Source organism: Megachile rotundata, chromosome 14 (assembly GCF_050947335.1).
Source record: "Megachile rotundata isolate GNS110a chromosome 14, iyMegRotu1, whole genome shotgun sequence".
Classification (NCBI taxonomy): domain Eukaryota; kingdom Metazoa; phylum Arthropoda; class Insecta; order Hymenoptera; family Megachilidae; genus Megachile; species Megachile rotundata.
This window is the reverse complement of record NC_134996.1, coordinates 14,366,808-14,379,405: the sequence shown is the minus strand read 5'-3', so window position 1 is coordinate 14,379,405 and position 12,598 is coordinate 14,366,808. Positions and strand designations below refer to the sequence as shown.

The window sequence follows — 12,598 nt, the reverse complement described above, 5'->3', positions numbered from 1 at the left end:
GAACACGAACGAGTGATGATTATTCGTTCAATGGAAGATCATACTCATTTTGCGCAATGTAGCTAACTTCAGTAAGATCCCCACTAGTTAATGCTGAACCCCTACTATATACTTTTTAACTCCATCTATCATATAAACGGTGGAGGAAAATTTGTCAATAGAACATAAAAGGTGGCGATGTAAGAAGCATATAAAATAAAGATCACTGGGTATACACGTTTGGCACTAGCAATGCCATCAACGCGCACATGCGGTGCTGCTGGTTATAAAGTATGTTCAAACCAATCAAAGCTGAAATGCGCAAAATGAACAAAAATTTCATCGAACAACAAGTACGATCTTTCGTTGAACGAATAATAAATGCGCGCGCAGAAATCAATGCCGCAAATTTTCAAAGCATGCGCTCAAACTCGCGACAAACACGTCTGTGCTTTGCGTAAAGAAATAAATAAGGTAGTGATCAGGTGCAATTAACCGATCGGCAAAAAGTGCGGCGTGACGTGCTATAATTCAATCAACGTCTTTGAAAAAATTGACTACCAAAGCTTATCTCGAAAAAATGGAATCATAAAACAATTAACAGTTATAGATTTATTTTATCCTTTCACGGCAGTCACGGCAAACATGGATGAGAATTTGAGCCGGGGCTATGTACAGTTAGGAAAAGCGAGAGGCATGAATGAATTTAAATTCTCTAATGGATTCACTCATTTGTCACCGCCAGTCGACAAATCTAATTTCATCTACTTTGCCCTTACTCTTGGCGGTATAGGATTTCTCTTGCCATACAACAGGTCATGCTGCAATAAAAATATTTTTTATATGATGATAATTAAAAGACTTTCTGCTCTTATAAATTATATTTTTATCCAGACTCTAGAATTAGGATGTTAATATACACTACTGCATGTATATTGACATCAAATATAAGCAGTCAATAACAATTTTTTATAATTTTTAAATATATATGTACATATACATATTGTTTATATTATCATGGAAACAATATTATCATTTCAGTAATTCATTATCTATAGCAACAGTATTTATATTTTACAGTTTTATCATAGCAGTGGATTATTTTCAAGCAAGATATCCTGGGACTACCATAATATTTGATATGCAAGGTGTCTACATTATCATGGCTTTCTTTGCAGTATTTGCAAACAATATTTTAGTTGAAACATTATCATTGAATACACGAATAACATTTGGTAAGCATTTAAAATAAAAAGAATTATTGTATACTCCTCTTTTTTTCACATCATGCTTTGTTTTATGCATTGATTCAAATTGCAGGATACCTTGTTTCTTTTGTCACTTTAACTTTCATTGTAATTTGTGAAGTTTGGTGGGAACCTTTTGGTGTTACCACTTCATACACCATTAATTTAGTTGCTGTTGCAATAACAGCACTTGGGTGCACAGGTAATAATTGAGTATTAAATTACTCATTAACCACTTTACAAATTTTTGAATAAGTATAAGTCTTTTGTTTTGTTCACAGTTCAACAATCAAGCTTTTATGGATACACATCTATGCTTCCCAGTCAGTATACTCAAGCAGTAATGACTGGAGAAAGTATGTATAAATATTGTAGGATTTTTGTTCAAAGTATTTGATCAGTTAAATTCTTTTTATAACAGTTGAAGTTTTATAGGTCTTGCTAGCCTGTGGGTTTCTGTTAATCGACTTTTAACAAAATCTTTGCTTGATGATGAGCGCAGCAACACATGTGTATATTTTGTTCTATCAAATATTACTATTCTTATGTGTTTTGTATTGCATCAGATAGTTCGAAAGACTGATTTTGTGCAGTTTTATGTAACATTATGTCAGGAAAGAAATCGAATTACACTAGAACCAACAGAAGATGTTGGTTTGGTATGTTTTAATTCTTATTCTGATTCAGTGAATTACTGTAACTATTATTAAATTCAATATTCTTTTTAAATAGATGGATCCATTGGATCAAGTTGGTGATCCTTCAAAAGGTCAGTATGGAGTTCTGAAAATTCAAACTAGTCCCTTAGGAGGTGAATCCACAAATGGAAACAGTGATTTAAATGGTACATATGATTTGTAATAAATTCAATAAATATATTTATTTAAAATGATAAGTAAATAACTTTTTATTTTTAGGAACAAATCAGTATTCAGCATTTTCATTTAGTAATCCTGTGTATGAACCTGGTGCACCATCAGGAAATCCTCCTGGTAGTACTGGTCCTACATACAAGGTTGAAGATGTAGTTGTTATGAGAGGAACATATGGGACTCAGACTAATAAACCATGGACCGAAATTAAAAGTATAAAATTTTTGTTCTCATAATTTCAACAAATTTGTCAGTAACATACAAATCTTTTACTAAGGGGGTTTACTTGCAAGACTCGAAGTGGCAAAGATAATATTACCATATATGGTCAGCATTGGAACAGCATATTTTGTAACACTCTGTTTATATCCTGGAATTATGTCAGAAATAATCTCTTGTAAACTTGAATCATGGATGCCAGTAATTTTGATAACAGCCTTTAATGCTTCAGATGTATTAGGAAAGGTAACAATGTTTTTAATATGTGTGATATATTTAAAAATTATGCATTACATCATCTAATATTTCAGATGCTTGCATTGATTCCTTATGAATGGAAACGAACTCAGTTACTATATTTTGCAAGTGCTAGGGCCATACTAGTTCCTTTGTTTTTACTGTGTGCACTACCAAGAGGTGCTGCAATTCTCTCTGGTGAAGGATATCCATTATTGTTTGCTTGTTTGCTTGGTGTTACAAATGGTATTGTTGGCTCAGTGCCAATGATGCAGGCACCCACTAAGGTTCCAGAAGGTCATCGTGAATTAGCTGGTATTTGTACTTTTATTAAAAATAAATTTTTTTAATATTTTATTTCATATATCTTCACAGTTTTTCACTTTTAGGTAATATTATGACTTTATCATATACTACGGGTTTAGCGCTTGGCTCATTACTGGCATATATGATGAATACTGCTTTTGGACTGTCTATCCATCCAAAAGATGTATGTGATAACGTATTAAAACTACCAATAGTGCCAGATAATGGTACAACCTCAAGTATTTTGATAAATACTGTGTCTTCCACTTTACCCACATTAGAAAGTGTCACACCAAAGGTAAAAACTACTGTTACTGTTTTATCAACGCTTTTAACATCCACCTTAATGTCCAACAGTACTATTAGTACATTAACTACTAGTATGATGGATGCATCTACAACTGTAGCTCCTAAAATTTTTGTTAATGTTTCTGCCTCGGTTAATAATGCAATTTTGCAGCATTAGGATACGCAAGTTTGTGTGTTGTGTTGAATCTGGTGTTTTATCTGAACAAAATTATTTAAGCTATATGTAGTTTTATTTTATAGTATAGTGTTATCTATTTTTATTTTTGAAATTATATCACTTTCATCTGACACACTAATTAGTTTAAGTATTTTTTAAATTTTTTAACGAAAAATTTATAGAAACCGTAGAAACCGCCAGACTGAACACACACACAAAGATTAGAATTCTTCTTTAATATGATTCCATAAATCAATGATTTGATTTAAATTTTTAATACAACGTTGATTGACAAGCAACAACTATTTTTGACCAAAAACAGAAGTTAGTAATGAATAAAAATAGAATAATAATATATGATTTTAGTTAAAATTTTAATTGATTCTTGTAAGTATCTCTTATTCCATGAATTATATAATACTTATTTAAGAAAGTGCTTAAAAACTTGGACAAAAAACAAAATTTATTCTACATATCTTTTAAATCTACAAATTATTATATTTTATTTTCTTAAAAGATATTGTGCCTTTCATGCTATTGTGAATAATTTCATAGCTCGTGCTTATCAAATTTTATTGTTAAATACGAAAAAATTTCAAATATATAGCTGTACAATTTGTTGCACGCGGATAAAAGAATAAGCGATTTTTAATCTTTAAATAATATGACGACAAATAATTTCAGTGTGGCAGCTGTAGTATTAATAATGCTTTATTATTTAGTTAGACAAGTGTTGAAAATGAAAAAACCAATATTTTTGGAGAATTCTGCCTAATTCAGGAAAGAGATTAGAGGGATTAGAGATGCTGAGATTAAATTTGATCTCGTATAATTTAAGAATTAAGTCGATTTTCTTAGAACGCGATTACTTTTTCAATTGGAACTTGTTATTTTAAGTTCTTCTGGAACTGTCTGGAACGGCTATTATAAAACATGCGAAACGAAAACGTTGTATCCAATCAATACGGAATCAAAGTCCTTCCAGTAGTTCTGATGCGCACCACACTTGTTAGATTGATGGTTGAAGAATAGTAAATTTATGCGATAAAGTTATTATACAGATATATTCTGTAAGAAATTGTTACGAATCTGCGCGAATAGTTGATATTATAAACGTAAGATACGTATACTTGCAGTATACTTCCATATAAAAAGAGCATGTGTTTCTTTCAAGAGCGTAGTTTTTATCTGTGTTACATCTCAAAACATATGCACAATTATATGGGTAACTATAATCAAATTTTCAATCTTTATAGCAGTTAAATTTACACGATAGTTATCGCCAAACTTGAAACCATATTCACGTATTGTGATAGAAGTTAAATGCGTAACTAAAAGAGGTAGATTCCTTGATTTTTGTTGAAATTAAATCACATAAATGAAGCTCATCCAAGCTCGTGAATTAAATGGATTTAACTGACAAATCGCACGTGTGCGAATATGTGAAACTCGGATGCATTTTTAAGAACATTCCGATGGATTACTTCAAATATAAAATTATACAGTGGAGTCTCGCTATATGGCTTTAAATGGGATTTTAGGAGCAGTTGAAAATTTCTAAATGTGAAAATTTGGACAGCTGTAAATTTGAAAATACTAGAAAGTGTAAAGTTCGAGTGAAGAGGAACTGACTTAACAAGTTGTGTGAAAAGGAGCCATGTAGGAAGACTGCACTGTATTTTAATGGATAAATGTATATGTGTAATATTCACCAATGTACCACCCATCCAAACAGCTTACAGATGTACTTCGTATATTTAAAGTATACCTAGAAATCATTTAGATAAAACATACACGATAACTGCATAGATTTCTTGACTATACAAATGTATAACTCCAAAATAACGTAAATTAATGTCATATCACTCTTTGATCCCATCATCGATTAATATCACACTTTATCTTGTGCGGTGATTTGTTTTATACAATATTTCTAAGATGCACAAATATCGATACCCATATAAAAACAGCATGGAATGGGGTTGGTCTCGTGAAACGGAGGGAGGTAAACTATTAGGTATCTTACTTTTAACATATCATCATTAAAAGGTTTTTAAATTTTTGAGCAAATTTAAAGAAGTAAAAGTCTAGGAACAGGGATATGACGTGTACAAATTCTTGTGAACGAAGATAATTTTCGAACGAACTTTTTTTATGGAATGTTCCTTTGCAAAATATTTTTACAAAACGAATCCAAGTTTGTGACTGTGTGATAGAGAAACTAGTCATTGTTCGTTATGTGATAGTAGTATATTTTTTATTATGTTTAACGTATACTGTAAACACATCAGTTCCAAAATATATATACGCTAACATTATGTTTAAAAAAAGAATATTTCAAGGATTAAACTTATTGCAATGGCAAAAGTATTATTAAAAGTATTTAAATGAAAGTTCAATCCGCCATAGTTTATGAAATGAATGAAATATATGATTATGAATGTACAGTATCAGAATGCTTCTTAAAGATTGTGTGTAGAAAATACGAAGAATCATTTTGTTTTGTATATTACTTTTCATTATAATATTCTGTCCTTACATACTGTGTCAAGTGCGATATGGAGTAATTTTCTGAGCATATTTTGAACTATATTTAATAAAAAAAATACTATTAATTATACAAAGAAAGATGTGCTTGATTAATTTTTACATTAATCTTCTATATATGTCTGAAGTTACTCCATATTGCAATGAATCAACATGTACAAATAATAAATATGTATATATATTATATTATATTCTTTAATATATCTTATCCAAGTATTATGCTCTTTAGGAATCAAATATTACATTTTTAACCAGTATCATTAATCATTACTGTTTTTTACAACAGTTTTGTTTAGTAAATTATTAAAATACAACAAAAAAAAGATCAATATACTGAACTTTATATGTATGTAAGTATTATCAAAATAGCATGACTCAATAATTAATCCAATAGTACTAATAATAAAGGTAAAATATATAAATTGTTTTTCCCTACTTATCATTACATTAACATTAACCACAAGATCTTAATGGAATTATTTTAAGAATGTGATCATTCGTATGCAATTTAAAAAATAATCAGTGAAGTGATTACATTCTTAAAAGAATCAATTTTTTGTAAGTTGGTGCTTTTATATTATTCGAATCATTGTATCATTCACTTTGGTCTTCCTCGCAATGCAATGAAACGACGAACGTCATTTTATCACAGTTCAATAAATTGTATATGCTAACTTGGGTATATGTGTAATAGTTTTTAAGTAGTTATTTCAGATATTTAGCAGCCCAATCAGTTCTTCCATGAATACTTCCACTTCCCTTTGTGTTCAGTACATTCCCGTAGACATTTGGTTGAAATGTTCCTTTGTTTGTAGTTTCTATCAAATTAATCAATTCTTGATCAGAGTTTTTAATCATCTGTCTATGCTCATTATACCAACTATCTATATTATCTGTACATAATATTTGTAACTCTCTACTTATGAAGACTTACTTTGGAATATTAATACTCTAAATAACTTTCAATATAAATTGACATTGAATACTCACTTATCGTTTGTGTACCATAAACGCTGGGATAAGGCAACCTCAAAGTCTGATCCGTAATGTAACGATTTCGCGGTAGATAATATTGCTTTCCTTGATTTTCTACAGAATTCCTAGGTACCCAGAAGGAGTCTGTGAATTCTTCATACTTTTCCATCGGTTGTCCAACCAAATTCCGCATCAGCCTCGGTCGATTTGATTCGACGTCGCCGTTTCTTTTAAAGAGAAAGAAAAACTAAATTATTAGCAGAATACAACGAAAAAAAAAAACAATTAATAATGAGGTCTAAAAAAATTCGAATGATTTTATTGAACACCACAGATTTACAATAAAAATGAGGAGTACAATAGAAAAAACTGTGAAGAACCTGATTCACGTTCTAATAATCAATTAAATTTTCTTCACTAAAAAATCACATGACAATTTTAGATTAGTTAAAAGTTTGCAATGAAAGTTCTTTCATGGCAAACTTCTTTAGCAGAAATAAACAATAACGAGGATGCTTATGAAGTTCATTTTTCCAGATTAAACAGCACACCAGCGTGTATCCCAGTATTAGCAGTGAACAGGGGATCAGGATTCTCTTTAGAACATCTCGAAACGTTCGATACCTGGACGACAAACTTGTGCTCTGCCCTGTGACGTACCGAGCCACGCTGAAGTAATGTTGTTTTCCCGACACTTTTCGGCCATTTTTCAAGCTTGACTGCGATTGATTCCAACTTATCGTGGCCGGTTCGTTCCAGTGAGGTAACACCCAGTTTCCATTGCTCTGTTTCGGATTGTCTGGCAAATAATTGTCGTTCCAGTTGGCACGGTTCTCTTTATACACTCGTTCTGGGGCAAGGATTGCGTTCTCGGGAACGATCTTGCTTCTGACGTGGATAATCAAGGATTAGATTATAAAGTCGTGGGCGGAGGGAATCCACTTAACCAGGTTTCATTAGTAAATTCGTGCAACCAACCCTAAGAGCTCGGCAAAATCGTCTTCGTCCATTTTTGTAGGATTGGTTTCGCGCACGTAATTGTTATGATTCAGTAAGGGCAGCATCGGTTGCTCTTGCGCCGGTTGCATCATTTTCTCTTGCGCTCTACAACGGATGTTGAAATATATTATAGTGAACATTATGAACTGAATTAAGAACACATGATACGGTCGTAAGATAATACCTGGATTCCAACGTGTTAAGAATATCTTGCTGCGAGTAGTACTGCTTGGGCATGGGAGGTGGAAGATTCACTTTGTTTAGAACAAGATCTCGCTGAGAGGTAACTCCAATCTTCTTGCTGTTAATCGGACGTTGAACGTTTACTTGAAAATATGGATACCTGCACAGAAAAGTTTTAATATATGTTTTCGATATTTATAACAGTTAATTTCACCTACCTCAAAGATTGTTGAGCTGTCGGTCTTTTTATAGGGTTCCATCGCAACATGTCTTCCATGAGTATCACCGCTTCTTGGCTGGCATTTGGTATTAAAACGCTCAACGACGTGCGAGTAAAGTTTGGAAACTTGAAATTCATGGCAGCAGCTAATTGATACCCCTCTGGCCAGTCATCTTTCTCTGGGGTGCCGATTACGGAACATATTTTGAAGATCTCGTCGATCTCGCTTTTCCCAGGGAACAGTGGTCGAAACGTGTACAATTCTGCCATGATGCAACCAACTGCCCAAATGTCGATTGGACTGTTATAAGTTGTGGAATGGAGCAGCACTTCTGGTGCTCTGTACCTGGAATGAATTACAATGTGCTTAGAATGAACGATAAACAGAATAAATTCTAGAAGTAAAGAAGAAGAAATAAACTAAACATTTCAGAGATAATTACCATCTCGTAGATACATAGTCCGTATAAGGAGGTCTTGACCGTATTTCTCTGGCTAATCCAAAATCAGCAATCTTCACCAATTCTGGTCCCATGCATAATAAATTTTCAGGTTTCATGTCGCGATGGAAGAAACCATGTTTATGCATGAACGCCAGACCTTGCAGTACCTGGTATACTATATTTCTGATCACTGATTCAGGGAACAGTTTGTCCCTGGTATAAAACAAAAAATTCATGAATCTATGTCCACTCGTGATTGATGATACTATGTGTTTAACAATTTTAATGATTATACCTATCCTTCATCAACTGGTAAAGATTTTCTTTCATGTATTCAAAGACAAAGTATAATACGTCATTCTCGCGTATTACTTCCTTTAGTTTCACAACGTTCGCGTGACTGAGTTTCTTCAAGGACTGTAATGAAAAGCATCGCGATTACCGAAGAATTATGACATTCGTTTCACCTAGATAGTAATCTGTCTTACTTTAACTTCGCGCAAATTCATCGCTTCCTCCCAGGAGTAGTATTTTCTCTTCATTCTTTTTATAGCAACTTTCTCACCGGTGTCGATGCGTTCTCCAAGAACGACGGAACCGAAAGTTCCATCGCCCAGCTGATTCAAAGTTATGTATCTATTCATTTTCATCGATGCTTGACTTTCCTAGATTTCAGGTATCTTCAGCTTTCTAGCTGATTTATCATATACCTTTGTCGCGTCATAATAATTCTGAAAAATAATATATTTTGTTAATTTATACAAAAGATGCTGTTACAATAACTTCCTATGCAAAGATATTACAAACTGTTAAAGTTATTAAGCTGTTCCATATGAAATTTCGAATATCGAAATAACGTGATTTAACATAATTAAAATTATTAATGCAAAGTTATTCGCAATCGTATCTTATAAATCATATATGTCGAATCACACAGTAAACAATTGCTAATCGAATTTGCTTAACCTATAGCGCAGACAAGATGTTTGATATTCTGTATTTCTATTTCTTCAATGCCTACGTATATTCAATAACTAACATCCTGAATGAAATCTTAATTATGGCAATGCATACATAGAATAATCTAAGTTTATACTGTTTCAGGAGTTAACCGAGGTAATTTTCTTTTCATAAATATAAATTTATTTCAATAATTGTTATGTCTGGATCACCGTTCTTGTGAGCCTTGAATAGACGTGGAAAATTAAATCTATCAGAGTTACAATTATTGATTAAACAAAGGTCAATAAAATATAAAACTATCGCCGTTGTGGTCACTGCGTGTACAATCTTTTTCTTGAACTAAATCAATAAGGAGCATGTCGGCCCTGGTGACTTTTTCGATTAGGAATGACCTACCACACATCCTAGGAAAAGTTATTCGACCGTAACTCATGAAACGCCATATGAGTTTGGTTGTTTTCATCAGGTAATATTAGACTGTTCGCGTGTCGTCGACGAAATACACGACGACCTTTTCTATACTCGATCTACGGCTTGCCCATTATTGATTTTCGTTGATAGTTTCGCTGGTCGTAATGAGTAAGGACTAAAAATAAGAAAGAAATAAAAAAATCAAAAAGAAAACGAGGCAGTATTAATCTTCACCTATTCGCTAATCTATTCTAAATAATGTAGTATTGACTTTCTTCGCGAAGAATTGATTTTACGTCTCTTGTTTATTATTCAAAATTAGCCAAACTTACGTCCGGCCAAAAGTTAAATAGTTTGGCAGGAAATTTTTGATTGTTAAACACAAATATATACGTCAAACGGTATGTTTAAGCTTTTTCGCGTTTGCTGAAGTTTTCGATTTTGTTATAAACGGTATCGCTAGGAAACGTTGACATACCGTTCATGAAATATGAAGCGCTTACTTACGAGCACTTACGTACTCAGTCATTCAGACATGCACGTCGATAGCTGAATTTTAGTTATACTTCCAAACAATAATATTCATATTTCTACGTAGGTGCATGAATGGATTTTGCTAAAGACACGTGTACCTTTAGTTAGTTACATAAGAATAAATAACAAAGAAATTCGATAAGTATCTAAAGAAACAAAACGCCATATAACGAGTCTCTGAAAGATCGCGATTCTCTTCTCGTCGTTTGACATTGTACAATATCAAATAATACGTCCTCAATGTCATCCAGTTTCCGATAACCCAGTTTTAGTGTGGCAGGGTTAACAAATGACTTTGTCCTACAAGCAAGAGGGCCGTAATCGAGCACCTGGTCAAGATTAGCATTTTCTTCGGCTCGCATGCGACCGATCTTCAGTCATGCGAGAATATAGATTTTCTTGAACCAAGAAAACCTGTACATACACTGAGAACATATTTATACTAATTCCTTGAAGTACAAATTTTTTAATAAATTGTTAAACTTGTAACCTGGTCACTGTTCAATTAAAGAAACAACTCATCCTTCATAATTTATTGTAGTTGCTTGTTCGTTTCAGCAATTGGAAATACACAAATTTTAATGAAGCGAAGACAATAAGTTATGTGACTCTTCACCATTACTTCTAGCACTAAAATTAAATTAAAATACATTATGCAGAAAAATCTTATTACAATTGATAATAATCATATCACCAAAATTATCAATTAGTAAAAATTTATGTAACAAACGTCACGTGCCTGTAACATAAATTTAATTAAAATTATGTTCTTAAAAAAAAATTGAACAATACAATAAAACTACAGCAAGTTAACAGGGTTTTTAAACCTTGTAAAATAGCTGCAGGCGTTGTGAATTAACAAGATACCGGTTCGTATATTTACAGAAAGACACTGATAAAAAATAAATAAATTTAATTTTACTCACTAAAGAAATTAGTTGATACAATAGCATTCCACTTACTTCTTCACCTTTCTCCGCAACGCTTACTCGCAAACTGTTAATCGAGCGGCCATGCTTCGCCATGTATCCATAGTAACAAATGCTAACTAAAACTTGAACTGTTAGGAGATTGTAACTATAATGGTTGTTACGAACCCGCGTTGCTTCGTTCATTGACCGTACCCATTTTTTCCTTGATAAAATATTTATAATTAATACTTGTTATTTCAGTACTCTAATTTATTATTTCCAGTAGCATATCCTACATATTTTACCTTAAAATGTAGTATGTACTTACCTCTTTAAAAATAAATGCATAATAACAAATAAGGTTAAAATAGTAACTCACAAAGGTAGAAAGAATAAAACGTTTAGTTTTATTTCAATTGAATTCCTTTTGTATCTTCTATTACATTCTACAACCTGTTCTGTCGTTTTGTTTTCCTGCTGTTCCATACGAGTTCAGTAATAAGATCACATAATCGAAATGTGTAACTGCGTGTCTTCCCGCGTAAATCTTTGCGCATACGCACTCCATCAATTAATTCCTTTGGTATTCTACTTTCCTGTTACCAGGAGCGGTCTTTATAATAAGAAGACATAATTTAGTGATTTAATAAGTTCCATTTGCACATGCGCATATGTGCGCATATATACTTCCTTCGCTATTCTGTACTTCTACTATTGCATATACGCTTATTATTCGGGATACATACCCAAGTTAGAAGTTGTTACAGGGAAATCACGTTTCTCAGTGATGCTTCAAAATAGGGAAAGATGGATTCCAGTAAAAATATTTAAAACAACTGGGTGCATTTTATTTTGGATTATAACATTATTGATTGCCATATGCATAACAAATGAATGAATTCTTCAGGTATTTAAATAGTTGGGCTGATTTACTTTTAGTTCCAAAATGACGTACATAGTGCGTAATCTTTCGTCTTAATTGAGCGAGTGAGCGAAGGCGGGTGAACAACCAAAAAGTGAGGGTCCGACCACGCATATAAGGAAAATAAAAAAATGAATATTTCGGCACTTTGACGACGTAGTATG

At 32.6% G+C, this 12,598-nt stretch overlaps 2 protein-coding genes across 8 annotated transcripts; one reads left to right on the top strand and one right to left on the bottom strand.

Moving 5' to 3' along the window:
• The first annotated feature begins 81 nt into the window (after positions 1–81).
• Ent3 (equilibrative nucleoside transporter 3) lies at positions 82–6,081 on the top strand. 2 transcript variants are annotated; one of them, XM_012296054.2, is made up of 10 exons: positions 82–453; positions 1,060–1,214; positions 1,300–1,428; positions 1,508–1,582; positions 1,662–1,885; positions 1,959–2,070; positions 2,144–2,311; positions 2,376–2,563; positions 2,629–2,869; positions 2,944–6,081. In XM_012296054.2, exons 2-10 carry the CDS (start codon positions 1,121–1,123, stop codon positions 3,324–3,326), a joined length of 1,614 nt encoding a protein of 537 aa, XP_012151444.1. In that variant the 5' UTR covers positions 82–453; positions 1,060–1,120; the 3' UTR covers positions 3,327–6,081. The 2 variants fall into 2 exon arrangements, with proteins under 2 accessions (XP_012151444.1, XP_003700032.1); XM_003699984.3 differs by having other exon boundaries at positions 83–794.
• Positions 6,082–6,494: 413 nt separating this feature from the next.
• LOC100878020 (serine/threonine-protein kinase MAK) lies at positions 6,495–12,388 on the bottom strand. 6 transcript variants are annotated; one of them, XM_076539712.1, is made up of 12 exons: positions 12,259–12,388; positions 11,528–12,125; positions 9,497–10,242; positions 9,182–9,424; positions 8,989–9,110; positions 8,694–8,906; positions 8,249–8,596; positions 8,032–8,190; positions 7,827–7,952; positions 7,473–7,736; positions 6,864–7,075; positions 6,495–6,709 (listed from the first exon to the last, which is right to left on the bottom strand). In XM_076539712.1, the coding sequence occupies exons 4-12, from the start codon at positions 9,341–9,343 to the stop codon at positions 6,579–6,581; spliced, it is 1,737 nt and encodes a 578-aa protein (XP_076395827.1). In that variant the 5' UTR covers positions 9,344–9,424; positions 9,497–10,242; positions 11,528–12,125; positions 12,259–12,388; the 3' UTR covers positions 6,495–6,578. The 6 variants fall into 6 exon arrangements, with proteins under 6 accessions (XP_076395827.1, XP_012151456.1, XP_076395828.1 ...); XM_012296066.2 differs by having other exon boundaries at positions 10,053–11,231; positions 11,564–12,125; XM_076539713.1 differs by having other exon boundaries at positions 11,564–12,125.
• Positions 12,389–12,598: the final 210 nt, after the last annotated feature.